The sequence below is a fragment of the Trichechus manatus genome, unplaced genomic scaffold (assembly GCF_000243295.1).
Source record: "Trichechus manatus latirostris isolate Lorelei unplaced genomic scaffold, TriManLat1.0 scaffold00020, whole genome shotgun sequence".
In the NCBI taxonomy this organism is placed as follows: Eukaryota; Metazoa; Chordata; class Mammalia; order Sirenia; family Trichechidae; genus Trichechus; species Trichechus manatus.
The window spans coordinates 13,236,850-13,261,975 of NW_004443956.1; the positions used below are offsets into that span (position 1 = coordinate 13,236,850).

The window sequence follows — 25,126 nt, forward strand, 5'->3', positions numbered from 1 at the left end:
TTTTGGCAGCTTTGTGACTTTTTTCCTTTCCCCTAAATATACCTACTGGCCTAAATAACCAGTTGCTTCAATGGGAAGAACGTATGCATGTGCTTGCTCTCTCTCATATTTGTCCTACTAGGAAATGAAAAAATTGACCTCTTAGCACAAGAAAATTTATGTGGCAATTTAAAATATGTTCATATATAATAATGGAGATATACAGTTTATAAATCAAATCATTAAGGTTTTTTCCTAATGATGGGAAAGATACAAGAATTCATATTCTCCTTTAACTGGAGAGAAATATCTAAGTGGAAAATCGCAGGTAGATTTTTAATTAAAATGCAATGAAATATGTGGTATTTTAAAGAACGTCTTTAACAAAATGATAGACAGTAGGATTTATTTTAATTTCAATTTGCCAAAAAAGAAAAAAAAAAAAAACCAACAACCAAAAAACCAAATGATACTCATATATACAGTGTCAACATTTTCAGAAGCACTTACATTAGGACCCCTTTTGTTTCTCTTTGACTGTATGACAATACTGTATGCGCCACAACAAAATTTACAAAAAAAATCGCGTCAGCGGTCGTACAAACATCATGATTTTACACTTCAATACACAAGAAAAAACAGATGCCTTTCTGCCCCCACATCCTCTGACGGGCCGCCCTTGCCCGCACAGCAGTTGGTCTCCACACACGCTTCCAGAAACGCTAACGCTTACAACCTACCAGTGCCAATTTTAGAAATCATGTCCTTTCCAGATGCAAAGTTAAATAATGAGAAATTTGTCCTTTTAAAATAACAATCAATAGTTTATTAATGGATACGGTGAAGTCTACCCACCAGAAGAGGTATAAAAATTGCCATGAAAGTAAAAATAAATAAAGCTGTTTTAAAAGCAGTCTCGTTTTACATTTAAACATAAAACCACCATTAAAGTTTTAAAGTAATTACTTATATTCAAATGACAACTTTTGGACAAATCGAATGAGAACAAGCTGATTTGGTAAGAGGTTCAGACGTCCACTGCCCAGCAGATGGCCCACCAGTGCGTCCCAGCTGTGATGACATATTGCTGTGTTCTGACATAAGGCACTATGATCTGAATATGCCACACGCTCACCTTATGTCACATGACCTGCTGCACACCAGCAGACCCTTTGAAATGGAAAATAAGACTTCCGGACACAGTGCACTTTTATGACAGACAGCATTTGAAATCTCAGACTAAGGTCTGGAAATAGTCTTTTAATGCAGGCCTGAATCTTCAAGCACATAAAATCTTTCTTTTTTATGCTGAGTTTCAACATCACTGGAAAAAAAAAGATGCATCACTAAACCCTGATATACATTCTTAACCATTCTACTCTCTTCTATTGTGGTCAGTGTTCGAGAGGTAAAACATGACCCAGAGCGCTGTTCAAGTTCTCCTCGAGGGCATGCACTCACAGCGTCACTCGGCCTCTGTTTCCTTCTGTTTGGCACCTGTCAGGCATGAAAAACAAATACTTGGGTGTGCTGCAGACACATATGTGCTCCACGATAAAAGCAGTGAGTCTCTACACTCGGGGTTTTCTAACCACACCCAGTGGTACCTAAAGAGGATGCTCAGGGCTGCAGGAGAGGGAGGAGTTGGAGAGGGGGCAGCCCCTCATCAAAGCAGCTCACTGTTAATTCCTATTACACACTGGAATTCTAAATATGTGATCTAATTAGGAAAAAAGGGTTGTTGCTAAAAATCTGAAAAAGAGATAGGCATGTATGTTTTAGTGAAGGTGCAAAGTATTTTCGTCGTTCATACTTACAAAAATGTAAAAAAAAAAAGAAGATTATAACATGCTTAAGAATATTTGCACACAAGGGTCTTTCAATGGGTTGGCAGAAAGCTACTATTTTTCACACCACAGCAGCTTTTCTCCTACTTTCTCATCAGACACTAAAAGACACCAGACCTTTGAAAGAGATTAAATATCTATAAGAAAAAGGGAGAGAGACTGCCTCCCTGTGGCAGCATGGGCAGCAGAGCTGTTATGAATTAAAATTTTGGAATATCAAACCTGGATGGAAATTAAATTGAGACATCATATCCTCGAGAGAATAAATGACTTGATTACTCTGAGTTTGCAATGCACAAGGAATCCTGACAAAGGGACAGATGGGAGCTGACATCCAGCCTGGCTCTGCTGGCCAAACCGTGTGCCTCGTGATAGGAAAAGGGATGTTTTTCTGAAGGTGCCACATTGTGTACCCGTGGGACGCATCGCCCAGAGAAGAGGCCTTTTTCATTATGTGAACGAAGGTGCTGTATAGTTTTGCCCGTTTGGAAGTTTATAAAGTGTAATGACACTGTATGGGTTAGCCGGGCTCCCTATGCTCAGTGTTCTTTCTGCGCGAGGCACCCACTGTGGGACATGGTTGTATCTGCTCACTTTCAAGGGTGTACAGTATTCCACTGAATGACTGTAACACAGCTTATCCATTCTTTTGCTGAAAGACATTTGGGTTATTTCCAGTTTTAGGTTATTACAAAGAATGCTATGAACAATCCTCCATTCATTTAGTTATTTCATGATATTTTGTAAAGACAGCAGTTAAGAGCTACAGTGAGCTTATGGCTGCTAACCAAAAGGTCGGCAGTCTGAATCCACCAGCAGCTCCTTGGAAACCCTATGGGGCAGTTCTATTCTGTTCTATAGGGTCGCTATGAGTCGGAATTGACTCGATGGCAACAGGTTTGGTTTTATGTTTTATCATGACTTTAGGATCTTTAACCGGAAACTTGAAAATATAACTGCACTAGGCCCCATCCCTATGGTTTCTGACTCAGTAAGTGGGCCTGGAATCGACATTTCTAACATGTTCCCAGGGGGCCCTGTGCTGCCGGTCTGAGGACCACATTGAAAAATTACGGCTCTGCTGCAATCACTCTCTTGCTATTCTACATTAGTGAATAAGATATGTTCTCACAGGTGGTAGGGATTCCTTCAGGGTGGGTATTTGGAGGTTAAAGACTAATTATAAACTACTCTTAGCTGAGTTTGATTGCTTTCTGAACTAAAGACAAAAATACCGTAATATATACATAATTGAACTTAAAAATTCTTCAGTTCATAGTGTATCTCACTTATTTTCACATCTCTGTCTTAGGTCTAGAGGTCCCTGGGTGGTGCAAGTGATTTGTGTTTGACTAACCCTAAAGGTTGGTGGTTCGAACCCACCCAGCAGCAAGGCAGAACACAAGCCTGGTGATCTGGTTCCATAAAGGTCACAGCCAAGAAAACCCTACAGAGCAGTTGTGCTCTGTAGCACACAGGGTCATGAATTGTAATCGACTCAGTGGCAAAGGGTCTTGAATCTATGTGGCCCACCAAAGATGGATTGTTTGTGTTTGACTGGGGGTGGAGGAGGAGGAAGGAGGAGTGGGGAGAAGAGAGAAAGGGAGGGCTGGTGATCTGAAGACCCCTCATGCTCCTTGCCGCTTATCTTTACATCTGTGATACAAGAAAACCACCACCTCTTCTTTTCTAAAGCACCCTCCCTCCGTCTCCGCAAGCTTAGTGTTTGAGATCCTGGCAGAAAATGGTTTTAGCCACCAGCCCTGTTTGGCAGTTCATGTAATTTCCAGATAATAGTAATGGGGAAAAGTCTGTGTTCTGGTAATGTGTTTTATACACACAAAACACTGGTAAGGACAGATGGAGGTTTCAACAGGTAAAACTCAAAGGATTTCCCCTCTAGGGTTTCCAGTTAGTAGGCCTAGATAAAGCAAAAGTGAAGAGATCTTTACTTTTTAACAGAAAAGGTTCTGATGAAAATGGCAATATACCCCAGATCATTTAGGCACTGCTGGGCTTCTGAATACACGATGCTCCTAAGTCAGAATACTTTTGATAAACTTTTCCCACACAAACAGAAAATTAAAACTTCAGAACTAATATGAACATGATGTAAACTGGTTTATAAATTAACGCCCGTAAAGCTTCAATGTGTAAGTGGATGTGTACGAAACATGGAGTTGCTGTGCCCTATTCTTCTACACCTTTCTAGTCCTACAAACTTAGCAGAAAGGTCAGAAATCACCATTGGTACCTGCTGGTGTGAGTATCAGGGCTTGGAGGATGTCGGACAGGGAGATAATACCCACAATGCTATCTGCTTCATTGACTACCACCAGCCGATGAACCTGCAAACAAGAGCAAAGGAGATCATGTGTGAACGCTCCGATTAAAAAGAAAGTTTAAAAATAGGTATGAGAGAAGGGAAAAAGTTAGGCAGGCATGTACTCTACAATGAATATACTCCACAAATGAGAATAAACTACTAGTGTGTGGAACCATATAAAGGTCTTTGGCTCTAATGTAATATAAAGTATGTACATATTAAGGTATTGTTTTTCTTTAGTTCAGAACGAAATCAAACCCAGCTAAGACTAGTTTATAATTAACCTTTAACCTAAAAATACCCACCCTAAAGGAATCACTACCACCTGTGAGAACCCAGCTTCTTCACTGATGTAGAACAGCGAGAGAGTGACTGCAGCAGAGCCGTGACTGCACCAGGAGCCCTAGTGGCGCGGGGGTTGTAAGAGCTACAGCGCGCTACGGCTGCTAATCAAAAAAGCTCGGCAGTTCAAATCCATCAGCCGTTCCTTGGCAACGCTACGGGGCCGTCCTACCCTGTCCTATAGGGTCATTATGAGTTGAAATCGACTCGATGGCAACGGGATTTTTCTTTTTTTTATTGGTGCTAAAATATAACGCTGATATGCTTGAACGTCTAAGAAAAATTAGGCAGGTATGTTCCTGCTAAGAAGTTTTCAAATTTCAAAATATTAATATATGGAGGAACTCAAAACACCAATTACAATGTAGCTATATTATTCTCTTAAACATAACAATTTTAATTTTTTTAAAGTTGCACTTCAGTTTCTAATACCTAGAAGATACTTGTTTAACATGGGGAATGACCACTGAAATTTTAAGTATAGGGTCCCTGCTTTTAGATGGCTTTTTATATCTTTCCTCTACCAAGTTCATATATAATAATACCGCACAGAGGATAAATGAACTAAAATAAAGTAAAATAGATTACGCTCATTTCCATTTTTTTTACTCTAGAATATTTTTTTAAATGACTGAATAATGTTCTCAGGGATTACTTATAACAAAGCACCCTTACCACAAGGAGTGGAGTGGGAAAATAGCACCTCTATTCTGTTACCTTAGAGAGCCTCTCCTCTTGAACAGTCAGACCCACCCGATAGAGTGGTGAACAGAGGAAAGAGATCAAAAGAAAGGAAGTAATTTTGCTTTTATATTTTTTTCCTCTAATAATATTGCCCTTGCTTTAGGTAAAACAAAAAACAAACAAAAAAACTGTCATTTGGTTATCTTTCTCATGTCAGCCAACAACTTTCTTTTAAAAGCTTGTCTAAAAAGTGTTAAGTTGAAGTTCTTCAGTAATCCTGTGATATAACACGACACAATTATTTAGTAAATATAGCTATAGATTAAAATGATGTGTTACATCTAGGATCAGAAAACACTTTACGTTCCATACTAGACAAATTTTACTGTTAAAATTCAGGTCTATAATTAAATAACTATCTTTTGAACTACTGAAAGTTGAGGGAAACCCATCTCACCCAGACCATTAAGTAGCTGTACCAGACAGAAATGACTACCCAAAGTATTTTCTTTTCAACTGTTACTGAGTCTTTAGTATAACCTAAAAGTTAATACTATATTTTAGGTTATGTAATCAAAACTGAATCATTACTGGTACTGTATATCCTTTTCCTAACAAACTATGTTAAACTTAAAAAATTTCTTTTTGTTTCCTAGTGAGGAGCATCTGGTGAAAGAAATTATTTTAATGAAGACAAAGTTAAAATAGACGACTTTAGAAAACGGCTTAATTACATCTTTCCTTTCCTCAGTGACCTGTTTCATATCACAGTGATACTTCTACTGCTCACCAAATGAACTTAAAGGACAAGCCAATTTGCTCTAATCACAAATATTTTATCAATGGAGTAATTTCTTTAAACACTTTACCTATGAGTACTTCATGCTCAGGTGAGAATGCTCAGGAAACAGACAAGCACTGGCACCCTGACACCTACCACCACTCCGTCCCCCAACAGCCACTGCCAACGTTTTGGTGTGAACAGTCTCGGTTCCCTGCCTATGCTGTGTTAATGTGTGTCAAGAGAAAGACTCATACTGTGTATAGCAACTGGCTTCTTCTCTTAGCCATATATTGTGAATGTTTTTCCGTATCAACAAATATTTTTCTATAACATGACTTTCAATAGTTACAAAGGATTCCATCATGTGCTGTTCACTGTCCTAGATAAACAGTTAGGGAGGAATGCATTATCCATTTCTGCTTATGATCTTCAAAAGGCACATAATTCTTAGGATTTTAATAAAAAGTTAAGACATATGCCTAAGTCAGTAAAACCCTCTGGTAAATAAGTAGTGACTCCGGATGTTAAATCCAAGCAGAAACAGAAAACACTTCATACTGAAATTCTAATGAAACATTAAAAATCATAAGGGGTGAAGCTGGGGGAATTAATGCAGATGAGGACAGACTAGGGTGGAATTCCTGAACATACAATAATAAAATGACGGTCAGAGGGGTTTCTCATAATGATGGCTCTTGAAAGGGACAGCTGTGTTTTTGATGCAACATAAACAACTTCACATGCAACTTTGAGAAACAAATTAAGGTTGCCTCTTAGCCTAAAAAAATAATCAGGTACTTTTCTTCTTGGACTGAATTCTTGCATTTGTAATGCAAAAAAAATCAAAGCAGATGCATGATTATTCATTTATTTTGCCTAACGAAGGGCTGTTTCAGAGGAACCAAGTTACATCTCTCAGTCCTAAAGAGTGTTAAACAAGATGTTGTTCTTGTCCTTGTCTGACAATGATGAAAAGGAATTCTGGGGAAGGGCGTACTGAATTAGATAAGCTGTAAAATGATCTATCTCATCTTTTAGTTAGGATGTCATACAAAACATTTTGAAAATCCTATGAGCAGCCATGGTCCCTGGGTGGCGCAGAGTTTACGCTCTACTAACCTAAAGGTTGGCAGTTCAAACCTACCCAGCAGCACCACAGAAGAAAGGCCTGGCGATCTGCTTCTGTAAAGATTACAGCCAAGAAAATCCTATGGAGCAGTTATACTCTGTAGCACACAGCGTTGCCATGAGTCAGAATGGACTTGACAGCAACGGGTTGGTTTGTTTTATTTTTACAAGCAGTAAAGTGTAAGAGCGCTAACGGTTAGGAAACTGACAGTTATAGATCATTTACTATTTATCTAATCAAAAAAAGAGACAGAGACACTGGTGGGAAGAGACAAAATTACTTCAATTTTTAAATAAGTATCAGAATGCATTTTACTGATCTATCATTCACTTTGTTAAAATCATATATACTATACATTTTAAATTTTGAATTCACAAATGGCCTAACGGAACTTGAAGCTCTAGAGACAACTCTTGTTTTCAAGTATGTATTTTTTAACCCATGGGAGTATGTTACCAGTTTACTGAACACACAACTATGGCATCAGGCCTCATAAATTCAATTCATCAACACTCACCGACCACCTGCTACGTGCCAAGCAGTGCGCCCTGCTCTGGCACAGGGAGACACAAGTGCAGACTGACCTCCGGGGCTGCCTCCCTGGGCGTTTCGCAAGGCACTGCTCACGATTTAGTATTTTTTGCAACATGACTTAAAAACTAACAAACAAGAAGGAAGGAGGAAGGGGGAGGAGGAAGGAACCTGATAACGCCGCCTCACCTCAGCCCTCACTATCCTGTCCACGATGGTCTCCAGTGTTTCCAGCTTATTGCACTTCACGACACCTTCAAAATACTGTGACCGGTGCTGCAGGGCCTGGGTCACGGTGATATCTAGGTTATTGTATGTTTTTTCAGCAGCAAGATTCTGTAATAAAGCAACGGGATGAATTATATCCTGTCATTTCAATTCACATTAGTGACCAAAATCAGTAAGTTTAAGGCAACCTGCTTTAAAAAAACCTTCATGTTTATCTGAACTTATTACCACCATCAGTTCTCTTAAATTATTACCATCAAAAGTTCTCTTTTCAGCGTATAGCATGTCACTAACACTGTTATTTCATAGCATTATCCATAATAATTAAAGATTCTGTATGATATGGTATGCCTTAATTGTGATGCAACATTATTACCTTTTGATTGCAGGGCCACCAAAGGTTTGTTCCCCCATTCTTGCCCCTTAGTGTTCATAGCCTGAATGAATAAACTTTTCTGAGAGGTGGGCTAACATTTAATACACAGCATGATAAGTGCCACAGGGCTGGGGAACCTGTGCCGATGGACTCTCCCTGAATCCTAGGACCACCCAGGGGGCAAAGCTTTTGCTGGGACGCACTGGGGACCCATCCGGCATCATGTAATCACAGAGGAAGAAGAGGCCTGACAAGTGCCATGGATCTAAATGGCTTCTCAAGGTCCCACTCAATCAAAATTCCAATAAATGTCTTTTGGTGTCTATTATTATGTTAAACAGAATAGGAGGAACCAAAAGGGTTTGTGGCAGCTACAAAAGAATGTTTCATGTTGGGGTCAATACTGTGGCAGAAAATGGTGTGCACATCTGAGGCTATCACAGTATCAATCCTCTTTCTTAGAAATAGCGTAAGACTCTATTTTAAGGAAGTCGTTTAAAATGAATGGAAAAAAAAATCATCAAATAGGAAAATGTAGCACCAACCATAAACGGAGTAGATTTAAGCCAAGGACTCAAACACAGAAGAATGTTACATAACTCTATTTAATAAACGGTGCTGCCTTCTAGGGCAGTGGCCCCGGTCAGCGGGCAGCAGGATGCATGTGCCAAGCGCCGTGGATTCCTGCGTGCACCCACTAAGCTATGCACCCTCTGGGCACACTGCCCAGGGCTCGATAAACAATGCCCCACACAGAGAAACACGGCTCTTTGAAATACAGGCACATGCTGCCGTGCGGATAAAATGTAAATATACTGAAAAGACAGAATTAGGAAATGCTACTAACGTAATCATAACAGTAACGCTGTCCAATCAATGAATATTTAAAGTACAATTACTATGGGGAGTCTATGGAATTCTGACTAGATCCTCACACTCAAAAAAGTTAGAAATCATTAGAGAAAAACACAAAATTAGATTAATGAACATGTTTCAAAATGCATTCTGGATAACAGGTTTAACAAACAAAAAATACTTACAATTACATCAAATTTGGAATAAATATCTACAACTTTTCCTAAAAATGAAAATATATGTTAGAAAAACATCTTAGGGAAAAAAAAAAACAAATAACAATTTAAAACGAAACAAAAAAATCAAACCCACTGTTGTCAAGTCGATTCTGACTCATAGTGACCCTATAGGACAGGGTAGGACTGCTCCATAGGGTTTCCAAGGCTGTAATCTTTACGGAAGCAGACTGCCACATCTTTCTTCCGTGGAGTAACTGATGGGTTCGAACTGCTGACCTTTCGGTTAGTAGGCCAGCGCTTAACCACTGCACCACCAGGTCTCCTTATAACCAGGAATTAAACATTAATAAATAAAATCAGCATGTTTATTTTTAAATGGACATGAAATCATATTTTAATGGAAAATATGAAAATAAACAAGTTTAAAATTATTATATCCTGTGTGCTTCCTGGTGCTGAATCTACCCCTCAGATCTAAATTTTCATTTCCCACACTTCTCTGATATGCTAGGTCATTTAAAAATAATTTTACCCTAATGAGATAAGCAGTTGTTTCTGTTCAACTGGTATGGCCAAACACACAAACCTGACTCATCCACAACCGGCAAAGCTGATATTCGTCTTTCTACAAATATGTTCAAGGCTTTAATGATGGGAGTGTCTGGATGTATAAAGGCAATGTTGTGGTATGTTCCTATTCCAAGCTCATCCAGGTTCTGCTTCATGAAGGCAGGCTTTGGCATATCAGACATCTAAACAGGAAGATAAATGCAAATGTTCTAGAACCAAAATATACCTTTTTAATATTCAAATGTCCAGATTTGAGTGAAAACTATGTACAAGCAAATTAGTTAGTTTTCTCTAACAATCTACCTGGATGTCTGAATTAATATAAAAAAACCTGACTTATTAGAATTGTATTTTTTGTTCAAACCAGTTCGTATACCTATACTTGATATTTAATTATTTAATAAAATATTGAATGGCACTAATATTTAACATTTTTCTCCTTCTCCTCTTTATCTGCTAAAAAGTGGGCAGAGGAAGAGAACAATAGGCCGATTTGGGAAATTAAGACCTGGCAGCCACCAGGAATCCTTTCTTCTCAATTATTCATGCGACAGCCTGGTCCTGCGCTCAGCTTTAGGTGGTATGTACTGAGAACCCACACGTTTCCAAACCTCCGACTCAGTGCACATGCTGGTGGCTGTGCTGAGCCCCGCTGAGCTAGTCCTCATCCATCCCCCCTCTACCTCCTGAACAGGCCTCTGCACGACTCCAACTTTTGTCTACCAGGAACAAACAAGAAGCCAACTGAACAGAATTAGAAGAACCTTTAAAATTAACTTTTCTTTTCATAGGCTGTTTTAAAGGAGGAGGGAGAAGTCAGAAGAGAGAAGTCTAGGATCACATTTGACTACAGCAAAACAAGGTCTACGGTTTCAAAAATCCACCTTTTATAAAGGGTACAGTTGATTCCATCCTCCTGGTGTACCTTATAATTATCAGGAAAAGATGAACAATTAGAAGAAACAAAATGTTCAAGTCAAAGAGTTCATCAATATTCAAAGCATGAGAATCCTAGAAATTTAGAGAAAAAAAAAAAAAGACCTATTAGGTCATCTAGTCCATCTCAGTATCGGACAATTCCCTGTTCTTTACTGTATGCTCAGGCTAATCTTCAAATGTCTTGAAGGGTAATGCTGTCTTTTCTCAGAAAATAATCTCATAATTCAGTATAGATCAGGTTCTGAAAGTTATTCATTTAAAATTCTACATTTTTATCTGGAAACTGAATATTCTAGTATATTAGAATATTTGGAATATCCTAATTACCATATTGGCCCAAATCTAAGGCAGTAGCGGGCAGAGGCAACCTTCCTGATTTTTACAGAGGGGAAAAATCTAAAGTAGGTAAGCCAAAGGACTATCTCAAACAACCACTCGCTTCTTTTATGGCAGCAGGGCAGTAAGAAGGGTGCGTGTAGGCTTTGGACACTGACCTCCTGGGTTTCAGGCTGACCACTGGGGGAGTCTCTGTGTGACTTTGGGCCCCATTCTTAATCCTTCTGGGTCAGGTGCCACACATGCACAATGGAGGTAAAAACGCCTCCCAAACCGTCTGCTGGGAGAGCGCCATGCGGTTAGGAGTGGCTGCAGGATTAGAGCACGAGGTTCAAATGCTGGCTGTACCCTGACCAGCCACCAACCTAGGCAGTGACTGAATCTCTCTTAGCTTCATCACCTACCAAATGGTATTAATAAAAACACCTATGTGATAGGGGAGTAGTGAGGACTAGATATGTCAGGTGAAGTGCTTCAGCTACTGTTGGACATACAGTAAATGCTTAACGCAGTTAGCTCTCATAATTAATATTATTTTAGATTATTACTCGGAGGATTAAATGAGCTGAAGGCCCGGCATCCGTGAGCCCTCAAAGCACCGCCACAGCATGTGCCTCCCTGGAGAAAGGAGGGCAGGTCTGGTGAGTGACACCACACCTCACCTCACCCAGGGCTTCTCGCCTACATGCTTTCTCTTCATTAAACCCCACACTTTTTCGTAAATCGTTCTTCTCCTTCCTAGCTTCCTTCTTAGCATTGATTTAAACATGAAAAGCATTATTTACACAGTCAAACTATGAAATTACAGGACTGGTTTGACGGACAGGCACTTCCCTCAGGCACCAGCCCTGGGTGTGCTGTGAGGCAGCATCCCAAAGAGGAGCTCTGGCCCCTTCTCCTACAGAGTGCTGTCTTAGCTCCTTCTCTGAGGCTGTGGAGAAGGAAACGCGAACACTAATTTGAGGCAGATTTTTAATGTCTAGTCAAGTCTTCTAAAATGACTGTTCAAATGATCTCTCTGAGCCATTAATGAGGCTTCCTAGTGGTTCTATTTGAACAATTACTTATAACCTCAAATTTAGTGCATGTAATTAAAAGGAAATAATAAAAGTTCTCTTATGAAACTCCTTGTTCAGTCTCAGCCCCTTTAAATACTGCCGACCAAAGAGGTTCTAACTGTTGCTTGAGTATGAAACCATCTCATTTCAAAGCATTTGAGAAAACATACAGATAATATAGCCCTAATTTGGACCAACATGGTACTCTCTTGCCAAAATTTTATTTGCTTTGGGTTTTTCTATCATGGCTGCAGTTAATAACAAGATACTAAGACAATCTTGAGGACAGAATTTTTGAACATGTTTTTAAAAACCACCACATCAATAAAGCATTCAAAGGCTTTTTTCTGGCTATGTATATTGGTTCAATTTATCTTGTACAGCAGTTCCTTAATTGGACTGACTTCAATCTGCTTTATATCCCTTCATATTTTAGGTGATACAATATTCTAATTTAAACAGAATTTCAAGTGTTTTTTAAATTTTGATACTTGCACTGAAAGGTGATCACGTTTTAACTGGAATCAACTTTGAGAATGTACAATTCAAACAGTAAGTTGAGAAACTGAAGTTTAGAAATGGAGACCTCAAAGCTAACAATTTCTTCTACTGAGGGTAATGGGAGCCAATTTACTTGAAGTAAATTAAACCCATTGCCGTCGAGTCGATTCTGACTCATAGCAACTCTAGAGGACACAGTAGAACTGTCCCAAAGGGTTTCCAAGGAGTAGCTGGTGGATTTGAACTGCCGACCTTTTGGTTAGCAGCCATAGCTCTTAACCACTGAAGTAAATTAGTTAAAGCAAATGCAACTATGTCTTTAGAAACACTAAAAGCTACTTACAAAAAGCTGGAGAAACTTGAGGATTCTTTTGTGGGTAAGTATATAAAGTGCATTCCCACTGATAGGGTCAATAACTGGCAATCTGTGGATTTTATTTTTGATCAACGAGTATACAGCATCGAAGAGGCTGTGGGAAAAGCCATTAAAGTTGTTAGGAGGCTTTAAAGAAAACCCAGAAAACATTTGGACCACCCCTGCTTTGAAAGCATTTTATGTGTTTTTATATTAGAATAATAAAAGGTTGATCAACTTAAAACGGTGTTTTGGAAGATTTTTAAATTGGAGATTTCAGTAAATATTTTGATTTTTTACAATCTATGTTACTAAATCTCATGTATAAGTGTGAGCTACAAGTCTCTAGAAGAGGAGATGTTCAATGGCACGTTTAATGATTTTATCTGAAGAACGGCAGAACCTAAACCCTGAGGACAGCTAAGCGAGAAAGCGCAGCGACAGGCTCACTGGGCGCAGGGGCTGATGATCCTGTGGGGACTCTGGGGGAGCCCCACTCTTGGGTTCTGCAGAGCGGGCACTTCTGTTCTCCTCTGGGCCTCTCCTGCGCTGCCGATAAGAAGGCTCAGTGGGATTGATCTTTTTGTTAGGATTTGGAAATAAAAGAATAATAAAAACAAACGTTTGGCTTTCTCTATAGAGTGGTCTAGAATTTAGAAAATGCTTTTATACAAATGTGGATCAGATCCGTTCCAGAAGGCCTGGATCAAAAAGTATTAGTAGCTAGAAGACTTGCAGAGAAGGCAACTCATTCTTGTGACTCCTCTGAAGGAATGTCTAATATACTTTGATTAAAAAACAATTATTTTATTATGATGAAATATATATAAAAGTTGCCATTTCAACCACTTTAAGTGTATAATTCAGTGACATGTCAATTATATTCACAATGTTGGGCAACCATCACCATTATCTATTTCCAAAACTTTGTCATCACTCTAACAAAAACTTTGTACCCATTCAGCAATAACTCCCCTGCCCAGCCCCCCTCCTGCCCCTGGTAACCCCTCATCTACTTTCTGTCTCTATGAATTTGCCTATTCTAGGTATTTCACACAAGGGAAACCATACAGTATTTGTCCTTTGTGTCTGACTTATTTCACTCAGCATGATGTTTTCAAGGTTCATCGGTGTCACAGCATGCATTAGGACTTCATTTCTCTTTACGGCTAAATAATATTCCACTGTATGTATATACCACATTTTGTTTGTCCATTCATCTGTTGACGGACATTTGGGCTGTTTCCACTTTTTGGCTACTGTGAAGAATAGTGCTGCCATGAACACTGGTGTACAAATCTCTCAGGTATTGATTTTTAAACTTCAGTGTGTATCAAAATCACTGTGGAGTTGTTTGAAAGCATATTCCTGGGCACTACCTTCTAAAGACTGATTTAATAGGTCAAGGGTACAGCCCAGGAATCTGAAATTTTAACAAGCTCCCTAGACGGATTTCTGCGGGCAATGTGAATTTTCAAAACTGCTTATTATGACCCTTTTCCTAGTTCACTATCAATCATTTGGGCCAACAATTGCTGTTACTTCTAGTGTCCCTAAATTTATTTAATTTACTAGTTGAAATTATGGAAGCTGGTCTGTATCTTGACAGAAAACCATGTTTTACTGTCTATCTATTATGGTAACAAAACAGATAACCTGAATGAATGTCTAAATGCTTCCAAAGGAGAAAAATTACAAGTTTACCTTGCATCTGGAGATATATTCACTAAAGGCTTAAATGTTTCTTGTAAATAAAGCTCTGTATTTATAGAAAGAAAATACAAAGTTAGTAACACATCTGTTGTTTGCAGTTATTAAATAAAATACCCTTCAATTGATAGGTAATAATTAGGATTAAAAACTCAAATCAACGAAATTTAATTTATCCAAAACTACTGGGTCCATTACAGTCATGACTATTTTAAAAACTTCCCAACTGTTTCCAGTATGTTGCCTTTGTAGAAAAATTTAAATATTTAAAAAACAATATTCAACAGATGTTTAAAAATGCAGAAGAAAATCCAAGAAATTTGGTAAAAGAGTAATCTAATACCAGTAGAAGTCACCAGAATGCTAATGGATGTTAGATTTTACAACCAGTTACAAAGATTGCTTACAATAACAGGCATATCATGTGAAGTGCAAAGCTTAACTCCTCGATTTCAAGTTCAAAATTTCCTTTCATTTGGTCCCTGTATTTCTACCCAAAGGTTCTGAAGGGTGTTATCATTTAGAAGGACCAATTTATAATTATGCAATTAGACTTTAAAAAATGGTTCCATTTCAGAAAAGGGTATTATGATTACAAATGGTGAATTTCAATGTTATAAACAAAAGAAAGTTTTGAAGTTCTTGAAGTTCTTCTCCTGTTATTTGATCCAAATCATCTAGTTTAAGATTCACTTGTTCTATGTTTCTCCGTACTTTGTAAGAAATAGTTATTAAAGTTTAAATAAGGGTAGAGCCTTGCTTTTGTTGAAGTTAGGCACCCCTTTGGTGCATTTTCTATATAGAGGCACATGCTTGAGGGTAACACTACTAGAACGCAGGCTCCATGCAGGCACTGAGCGGGCTCTGGTCAGTTCAGTCATCTTTATATTCTCAGACCTAGAACACGGCCTTGCATGCTACACCAAAACCAACCAAACTTGTTGCTGTTGAATCGATTCTGACTCATAGCGACCCTACAGGACAGGGTAGAACTACCCCATAGCGTTTCCAAGGAGCGGCTGGGGGATCTGAACTGCTGACCTTTTGGTTAGCAGCCAAATGCTTAACCACTGTGCTACCAGGGCTCCAGCGTGCTATAGGTGCTCTATAAATGTCTATTAAGCAGAATAGGTAATAATTACAGTACTATGGCATACTATCGAAAATTAAGATAGAAATAAATGGAATGATGTTTTAACAAACAGTCTACTACTAGGCAGAGAGAAAAGGATCTGAGGTATTAAGGTATATTTTATACATTAAGTATAAATATTTTTTTCCCGTTATTAAAAGATATTGACAATCCTACAGTAATGCTTACCCCTCCATGTTTCAATCTTATGTTCCTCTAATTCATAAATCTGTACCTGCAAATAAGGAAAATTCTTATTTACAAATGTTAACATTCACAAAATGAGAAAAAGGAAATTAATCTACTATTTCATAACTTATCGAGTCTGATAATTTAACAGATGGGAGCAATCCAGATGGTAATTCAGAAATACTTGTACTATAAATGAGAAACATGTAAAATGCTCTGTACTTCTTTGAAGGTAGATATTTCATAAACTTAAAACATAATAAACCAGTATAATACTATCTTTTCAGTAATTCAACTTGAAAATTTCTAACACGTAAGTTTTAAAACACATATACACAAACACATACACTTAGTCCTCCTTTTTTGATACAGAAGATTTTTAGCATAGCACTTCCAATTTAAAAAAGGCACTTGGTTAAGTCATGGGCTAAAATCGGGTCCAAAGATCAGTTTATGCTGGGTCATGTCACCAAGTGGTTACCAAGGCAGAGTGGGTACAATGCCTATAAGGTGAACAGCACAGGGTGACACAAACTAATTATGCAATCTCTCAGATCTGCTCCAAATCTCAACTCTAGCTTTACCACTCCTTCTTAGTTGCTCTTCTTGGGCAAATTATTTCCCTTTTCTGGATCTTCTCCTCTACTATACAATTGAATAAAAACAGCCTCCAAATAAGCCTCTGAGAGGATTACATGAGACAGCGCGTGTGGTCGAGAGCAGGTGCTCAACGGACTTCAGCTCTCTACGCCACCCCTTCTGGCTCCTGCTCCCCAGCTCAGTTTCCAAACAATGACTACACTCTCAGCATCACAGGGGACTTACGAGGGCATCTGCAATGAGAAAACCTGTCTCATCTTGAAGCTTAAAATCCAGGTGGCTGGCAACCTTAAGATAATTTTATATAAAAATGCCACTTAAGAGTTGAAGAAAGATATATAGTAAGGCCATACTCTAAAAGATTTAGGGCTCAAGGATTCAGAGAAAGTAGAGATGAACAGGAAAGCTTTGAGAAGTAGGATTTCAGCCAGGATCTGCATGACAGGTGGGATTTAAATAAAACAAGAAGAAAAACCTGAGTCAAGGCATGGAAGAAAGGAAAAAGACTATCTCATGTTCATTTAAAAAAAAAAAAAAAAAAAAGCCAGTTGCCATAGAGTCGAACCCAACTCATGGAGACCTCATGTGTGTCAGAGCAGAACTGTGCTCCATAGGGTTTCAATGGCTGTAATCTTTGTAGAAGATCGCCAGGCCTTTCTTCCAAGGCACCTCTGGGTGGATTCAAACCTCCAACCTTTCAGTTAGTAGCTGAGTGCATTAACCACTGTACCACCCAAGGACTCCTAGAAAATCTTAACAAAGCTACAAAAAGGCTACTAGAATTAATAAGTGAATTTTGCAAAAATAAGTCAATGGTCAATATATAAAAATCAAATGAATACTTGTAAAATAAAATAAAACAGCTTTTACAATAGTATTGTTTCTGTTCACAATTAGAAAATGACTTGAAAGTGGAGAAAAAGATGCTTCCTCAAGTATGAAAAACTTTGGGCTGTAAATTTAGACATACAGGCATACCTCAGAGATATTGCAGGTTCAGTTCCAGACCACCGCAATAAAGCAAGTATTGCAATAAAGTGAGTCACACAAATTTTTTGGTTTCCCAGTGCACATGAAAGTTATGTTTACACTATACTGTAGTCTATTAAGTGTGCAACAGCATTATGTCTAAAGAAACAATGTACGTACCTTAATTAAAAAATACTTCATTGCTAACAAATACTAACCATCATCTGAGCCATCAGGGAGTTGTAATCCTTTTGCTGGTGGAGGGTCTTGGCTCGATGTTGACGGCTGCTGACTGATCAGGGTGGTGGTTGCTGAAGGCTGGGGTGGCTGTGGCAATTTCTTAAAATAAGACAACAGTGAAGTTTGCTGCATCAGTTGACTCTTCCTCTCATGAAAGATTTCTCTGTAGCATGCATTGCTGTTTGCTAGTATTTTACCCACAGTAGAACTTCTTTCAAAACTGGAGTTAATTCTCTCAAACACTGCCGCTGCTTTATCAACTAAGTTGATGTAATATTCTAAATTCTTTGTTGTCATTTCAACAATGTTCACAGCATCTTCACCAGGAAAAGATTTCATCTCAATAAACCACTTTCTTTGCTAATCAATAAGAAGCACCCCCTTCATTCATTAAAGTTTTATCATGAGATTGCAGCAATTCAGTCACAGCTTCAGGCTTCACTTCTAATTCTAGTTCTCTTGCTATTTCTACCACATTTGCAGTTACTTCCTCCTCTCAAGTCTTGAACCCCTCAAAGTCATCCATGAGGGTTGGAATCAACTTCTTCTAAACTCCTGTTACTGTTGATATTTTGGCCTCCTTCCATGAATCACAAATGTTCTTAATGGCATCTGGAATGGTGAATCCTTTCCAGAAGGTTTTCAATTTACTTTGCCCAGGTCCATCAGAGGAATCACTATCTATGGCAGGTACAGCCTTATGAAATGTATTTCTTACATAATAAGACTTGAAAGTCAAAGTGACTCCTTGATCCATGGGCTGCAGAATGGATGTTGTGTTAGGAGGCATGAAAACAGCATTAATTTCATTGAACATCTCCATCAGAGCTCTTGGATGACCAGGTGCATTGTCAATGAGCAGTAATATTTTGAAAGGCATCTTTTTTTCTGAGCAGCAGGTCTTAAGAGTGGGCTTAAAATATCCAGTAAACCATGTTGTAAACAGATATGCTGTCATCCAGGCTTTGTTGTTCCATTTACAGAGCACAGGCAGAGTAGATTTAGCCTAATTCTAAAGAGCACTCTAGTATTTTCAGAATGGTAAATGAGCACTGGCTTCAACTTAAAGTCACCAGCTCCATTAGCCCCTAACAAGAGAGTCAGCCTGTCCTTTGAAGCTTTGAAGCCAGGCACTGACTTCTCCCCTCTAGCTATGAAAGTCCTAAATGACACCTTCTTCCAATATAAGGCCATTTTCTCTACATTGAAAATCTATTGTTTAGTGTAGCCACCTTCATCAATTATCTTAGCTAGATCTTCTGGATAACTTGGTGCAGCTTCTACAGCAGCACTTGCTGCTTCACCTGGCACTTTTATATTATGGAGACGGCTTCTTCCCCTAAACCTCATGAACCAACCTCTGCTAGCTTCAAATTGATCCACCTGTCAAATGCCTTTGCACAGTCAATAAAACACAGGTAAACAACTTTCTGTTATTCTCTGCTTTCAGCCAACAAAAGCAATCAGTAGCTGTGGCTTTCTCACCTCTCTCAGCCTTCACAGAATTGAAGAGTTAGGGCCTTGCTCTGGATTAGGTTTTAACTTAAGGGAGTGTAGCTGGTTTGATCTTTTATCCAGATCACTACTTTCTCCATATCAGCAATAAGGCTGTTTTGCTTTTTTATCATTCATGTGTTCACTGGAGTAGCACTTATAATTTCCTTCAAGAACTTTTCCTTTGCATTCACAACTTGGCTAACTGTTTGGTGCAAGAGGCCTTGCTTTCAGCCTATCTCAGCTTTTGACATGCCTTACTGACTATGCTTAATCATTTTTAGTTTTTTAAGATGAGAGATGTACAACTCTTCCTTTCACTTGAACACTTAGAGGCTATTGTAGGGTTATCAATTGGCCTAATTTCAATATTGTCATGTCTCAGAGACTAGGGAGGCCCGAGGAGAGAGAGAGACAGGAGAATGGCTGGTCAGAGGAGCAGTCAGAACACACACAACATTTATCCATTAAGTTCGCCATCTTATATGGGCATGGTTTGTAGCGCCCTAAAACAATTATAATGGTAACATCAAAGATCACCGATCACGGATCACTGTAACAGATATAATAATAATGAAAAGGTTTGAAATATTGCAAGAATTACCAAAATGTGATACAGAGACATGAGGTGAGCACATGCTGTTGGAAAAATGGCGCTGACAGACTCGCTTGACGCAGGGTTGCCACATACCTTCAATTTGTAAAAAAAATGCAATTTATCTGTGAAGCACAATAAAGCGAAGTGCAATAAAATGAGGTATGCCTGTAATTGCTTTTAACAATTTTGATTTAATTAACTACTGCTGAGATTTGTTACATGTAGTTTGATTGTATTTTACCAAAATCTGTTCATTTAATAACCACATTTGTGCTGATTTTGCTAGTCCAAAAGGAGAGATATGACCATTTTACGGAAAAATAGTATTTACTTGTGTTGGTAATATTTAACAAACCAGACATGTTATTTGAAGTAAATATAGAACACGTAACAGAATTTTTGGTAAAAATTCCTTCTAAGAATATGTCTTACAAAGAAACTTATTCTCCCATTCATATAGGAATTTAATTATTGGGCACTACTGAACATTACACATAAAAATAGTATTAACTGTATCGACTTTTACCTTTTAGATACCCAAAATATAGTTAAAGAAACAAATAAAGTTTACAGATCTGCCCCTGCTCTCCCCCTCCCACCCCTCCCACTGAATAAAACAAACATTAAAGAACAGAAGTGGCTTTCTTACGGAACTGTGTTCTCAGCTGGACAGGGAATTCTGCCACTAAAATTAGCCAACAACAATTGGCAGAAAAATGTCAAAAACTTAATTTCTTCCGTGTTAAGTTTTACTTCTTTAAAACCCCAAAATACATATAGTTCTTGGGGTTACTGCATGAAACTATACTTTTATCAACAGGCCTATAAAGACAACCCTGTGGCAGTCTCATCTCAAGAGCGAGGTCATTATTGAAGGCAGTTCCTGGTGAGGAGCATGGTGGGCAGGAGGGCCCCATTCAATTCACTCACAGGTCTGAGGCAAAGTCTCAACACTAGAATGTGTCCATAATGCTCTTACAGATCAGTAATCATAAATTCAGTGAAACTTATAGAATATCTAGGTAATAAATAAGCATGTAGATTTTCACTAACCCAAGGATTTCCTTTTATTTTCCCCAAGACTACCTTTTTCAAGCTTCAAATGTATGAATGATTTGGGGCAAAGCTAACTGTTTACCATTATATATATTTGAAAAATCAACCACCGCCACCACTCCTATGGCAAAAAAGAAAGTAAAAGTTCCACAAGAATCTTAAAATGTCCACACCTCTTTACACAGACAGGGACACACACAGCTTTAATTACTGACAGAAAGACTATGGCACTCACCATGGGTGATTTGTAGTATCTATGGAGTATATTTATGAAATCTGTAATTGTTAGCATTCCTGGAACAAACAATTAAATGTTAAAAGTAAAACTAAGAAAATCTCAAATGACAAGAAAACCTGGACTATTTACCAGAAAGGCTTAAAAAGATAAACTTTAAAGATATCACACAGTTTAGCAAGTTATTTAAAACTATTAATTTGTTAATATGTTAATTATCTACACCAAACTAGATATAAAAATTTAGCTGAAATTAAATTTGATAGGAAGTACAATGGAATTAATCACAGTTTTGGCAAATCTATGAGAGAAAACTTACTAATATAAAATATCACAACAGACTTGCACCTATAGGTACATTATTTAAAACACTTAAAAATAAGAATGTATTCAGCAAGCTTCAGGAACATGATACTCTGTGGATGACCAGACTGTTTCCTGGGGAGCATTCTAAACACAACAGTTTTGAGAGAAGATTTGAAGAGTCACCGTTTATTTAGCGCATACTACTTGCTAGACTCTAGGACCACAAAGATGAACGAGAGGTGAACCTTTTCTGTGAGGAAATTATAAGCCTGAAGGAGAGGCAGACATAAGAGATCATTTCAAAATAATGCGATGACTACTATGAGAGACAAAATCCACTGCCTGCTATGATTTATAAGATGAAAAATGATGAAATTTAAGTAGTTTTAAGTTGTACAACATTTTTAATCATGTGACAATGATTTAACTGTACAACAAAGACATCAATCATCTTTATAATGTTCTCATTTGCCGTATTACCCAAAAGGTGTATGTGAAAGAGGTGAGCAGTGATGTGCCACGGAAGGCATACAGCATTCTGGGCCAACACCTTGATCCATGGGCTCTAACTGATGTGTGACTACAATGTAGATTTTGTTCACCAAGCTCACAGGAACTGGCAAAGGCACATAAGCCAGAAAGTTGCAAAATTAAAAGAAACCCAATAAAAATACACCAGTGTTTTGAATTTATTAGTCACCCCATCTTACTAGTATATCAAAGCAAGAATGTTTTCTAATTTGGTAACATGTTTACTCATTTGAATTTCAAATCAGCACCTATTAAATTACCTTAGGCTTCTGCTTTTCAGGTTTCCCATTTTAGATTTTTCCCCAGGCCCACAGTGCTTACCTACAAAGCTTTGTTTTTTACTCTCCCACAGTGGCGCTGCTCGAACGCCATTGGCTACCAAGGCAAAGAAGGCCTTTTTAACCTGAGGGAAACAGAAAAAGAAAAGAGAATGTACTTTTAAAGTCAACGTCTGAGGAAGACAAATACCTTCAACTAAAATATTTGATCTGATCTCATCAACTATCTTCAAGTTTCAGTTTGACATAATACAAATAATTGTATTAACATTAGCAAAAATCCTTTTGCATAATACCCACAAGCATGTAGGGGTTGGAGATTACTTTTCAAAACTGTAACAATTAACTTCAAAATGATTTTTTTCTTATTGTTTCTCAAGACTCTTGCATACATACTTTATATAATTAAAACCATATAAAAGAATTCACCTTCAGTGTCTAACTCCTCCTAAATGTGATTATTAATTCATTTGAAAACACTGAAGTTGTATCAAATTACTTGAAATGTAAATGTTTTTAGTATGTTCCATAATGAAACAAGCAAGCATACTTTCTCATTTTTCTGAGGCAGAGAGAGAAGAGTTAGGAAAGATACAAATACTTGCATTTTTGTATCTTCTAGAGACAAACATTCCTGTACGCCTATTATGTGTCACGCACTGTTCAGAGTACGCTCGCACCAGGGCTCTGAACTGCTTCACTCCAGTTTCAACCCCTGCTGAGAATCTGTATTTCTAACAAGTTCCCAGGTAATGCTAATGCTGCTGGTTAGGGACCATTTCTGAGAACCAATAGTACAGCAGTGGTTCTCAGAATTGTTTATACATAAGAAGCACTTGGGGATCCTGTTAAACTGTAGATTCTGATTCAGTATATCTGGGGGTGGAAATGTAAATCTCAGCAGGGGTCAAACTGGACTGAACCAGTCTGAAGCCTTGGCTCACACATGGTACCTCATTTAATATCCGTAACAAATATCCTTTGGGAAACCAGACCAGCTAACGGAGATGTAACACATGATTATTTTCTGATAGCCAAAAGCTCAGTACTGAAAATGATCCTCTAAATAAATATAGCAAAGTATGTGGAAATTCATCCAACGTTAATTAATAACCAAAGAAATGCAAATTAAAGCAAATTTAAAATATCACGTATAGCTGCTAAATTAGCCAATATTTTAAGTTATAACTCCTAAAGCATGCGCTGTTATAAAACAACTGGTGGCAACATTAACTAACTGATAAAATATTATTTTTGGAAAGTAAAACTGTATTAGAATCAAATATTCATACTGTTTCTGCAATAGCTTTTTTCCTGTTGAATTATTTACTCATACTAATTTTTAAAAAACATTTTATTTCTGACTTTTATTTCCAAGTTAGTAAAAACAAGATTTTCAACCAGTGGAGAAAAAAAATCCATAAATAACATTGCTTATCCATACTCAAGGGCATCACAGTTAATAACAGGCTAATAAAATATTCTTTGGAAAAGAAGGGGTTGATAATCAACTGACAGTTCATATAGCTATTTTGCGCTCTTTTCTTCTGTTCCTATTTAATTTTACATCATAATTATACTGCTGGTGTTAATAACTGCACATCGTCTTTTAGCTTCTGACCCTTTGTCAGCAGGCAATGCATCTGTAGCTGTTTATTCAGCACTGATGATAGACTGATTGTTATAGATTTATATTCTGATACTGACTTACATATTCTCTCTAGCGCCTTTGTTTTTTTTTTAATTGTGCTTTAGGTGAAAGTTTACAGCTCAAGTTAGTTTCTCATACAAAAATTTATACTCCCATTGTCATGAGACCCCAGTTGCTATCCCTATAATGTGACAGCACACTCCTCCTTTCCACCCTGGATTTCCGGTGTCCATTCAACCAGCTCCTATCCCTTTCTGCCTTCTCATCTTGCCTCTGGACAGGAGCTGCCCATTTAGTCTCGTGTATCTCCTTGAAATAAGAAGCACACCCTTCATGAGTATCAGTTTATGTCTTATAGTCCAGTCTAATGTTTGTCTGAAGAGTTGGCTTTGGGAATGGTTTTAGTTCTGAGTTAACAGAGACAGGCCATGTCTTCTTGGTTTCCTCCAGTCTCGGTCTTTTTTACTAGAATATGAGTTCTGCATCCCACTTTTCTCCTGCTCTGTCAGGGGTTCTCTGTTGTGTTCCCTGTCAGGGCGGTCAATGGTGGAGGATGGGCACCATCTAATTCTTCTGGTCTCAGGCTGATGGAGTCTCTGGTTTCTGTGGCCCCTTTCGTCTCTTGGGCTAATATTCTCCTTGTGTCTTTGGTGTTCTTCATTCTCCTCTGCTCGAGGTGGGCTAGGACCAACTGATGCATCTTAGACGACCGCTCACTAGCTTTTAAGACCCCAGACACCACTCACTAAAGTGGGATGCAGAATATTTTCTTTTAATTTTTTTTTTATTGTACTTTAGGTGAAGGTTTACAGAACAAATAGTTTCTCATTTAACAGTACACATATTGTTTTATGACATTGGTTAACAACCCCACGACATGTCGACACTGTCCTTTTTCAACCTTGGGTTCCCTATCACTAGCTTTCCTGTCCGCTCCTGCCTTCTAGTCCTTGTCCCTGGACTGCTGTGCCTCATTAGTCCCGCTTTGTTTTATGGGGCTGTCCAATCCCCTGCTGAACAATGAACCTTGGGAGTGACTTCACCACTGAGCTAAAAGGGTGTCTGGGGGCCATACTTGCGGGGTTTCTCCAGTCTCTGTCAGGCCAGTAAGTCTGGTC

General features: G+C 38.2%; 1 protein-coding gene across 3 annotated transcripts in view; it reads right to left on the reverse strand.

Annotated features, from left to right (window-relative positions):
* Positions 1–904: 904 nt before the first annotated feature.
* Positions 905–25,126, reverse strand: part of PRKAG2 (protein kinase AMP-activated non-catalytic subunit gamma 2) — a 405,892-nt gene continuing 381,670 nt past the window's right edge. For all 3 annotated transcript variants that reach the window (XM_023727952.1, XM_023727953.1, XM_004372778.2), the window contains 10 exons: positions 22,401–22,482; positions 21,243–21,301; positions 16,051–16,096; positions 14,724–14,778; positions 13,008–13,134; positions 9,847–10,012; positions 9,267–9,304; positions 7,812–7,958; positions 4,081–4,174; positions 905–1,476 (listed from right to left, as the gene is read on the reverse strand). In XM_023727952.1, the coding sequence (XP_023583720.1) occupies positions 1,445–1,476; positions 4,081–4,174; positions 7,812–7,958; positions 9,267–9,304; positions 9,847–10,012; positions 13,008–13,134; positions 14,724–14,778; positions 16,051–16,096; positions 21,243–21,301; positions 22,401–22,482 (846 nt within the window). In that variant the 3' untranslated portion in view covers positions 905–1,444. The remainder of the gene's footprint in view (positions 1,477–4,080; positions 4,175–7,811; positions 7,959–9,266; positions 9,305–9,846; positions 10,013–13,007; positions 13,135–14,723; positions 14,779–16,050; positions 16,097–21,242; positions 21,302–22,400; positions 22,483–25,126) is intronic.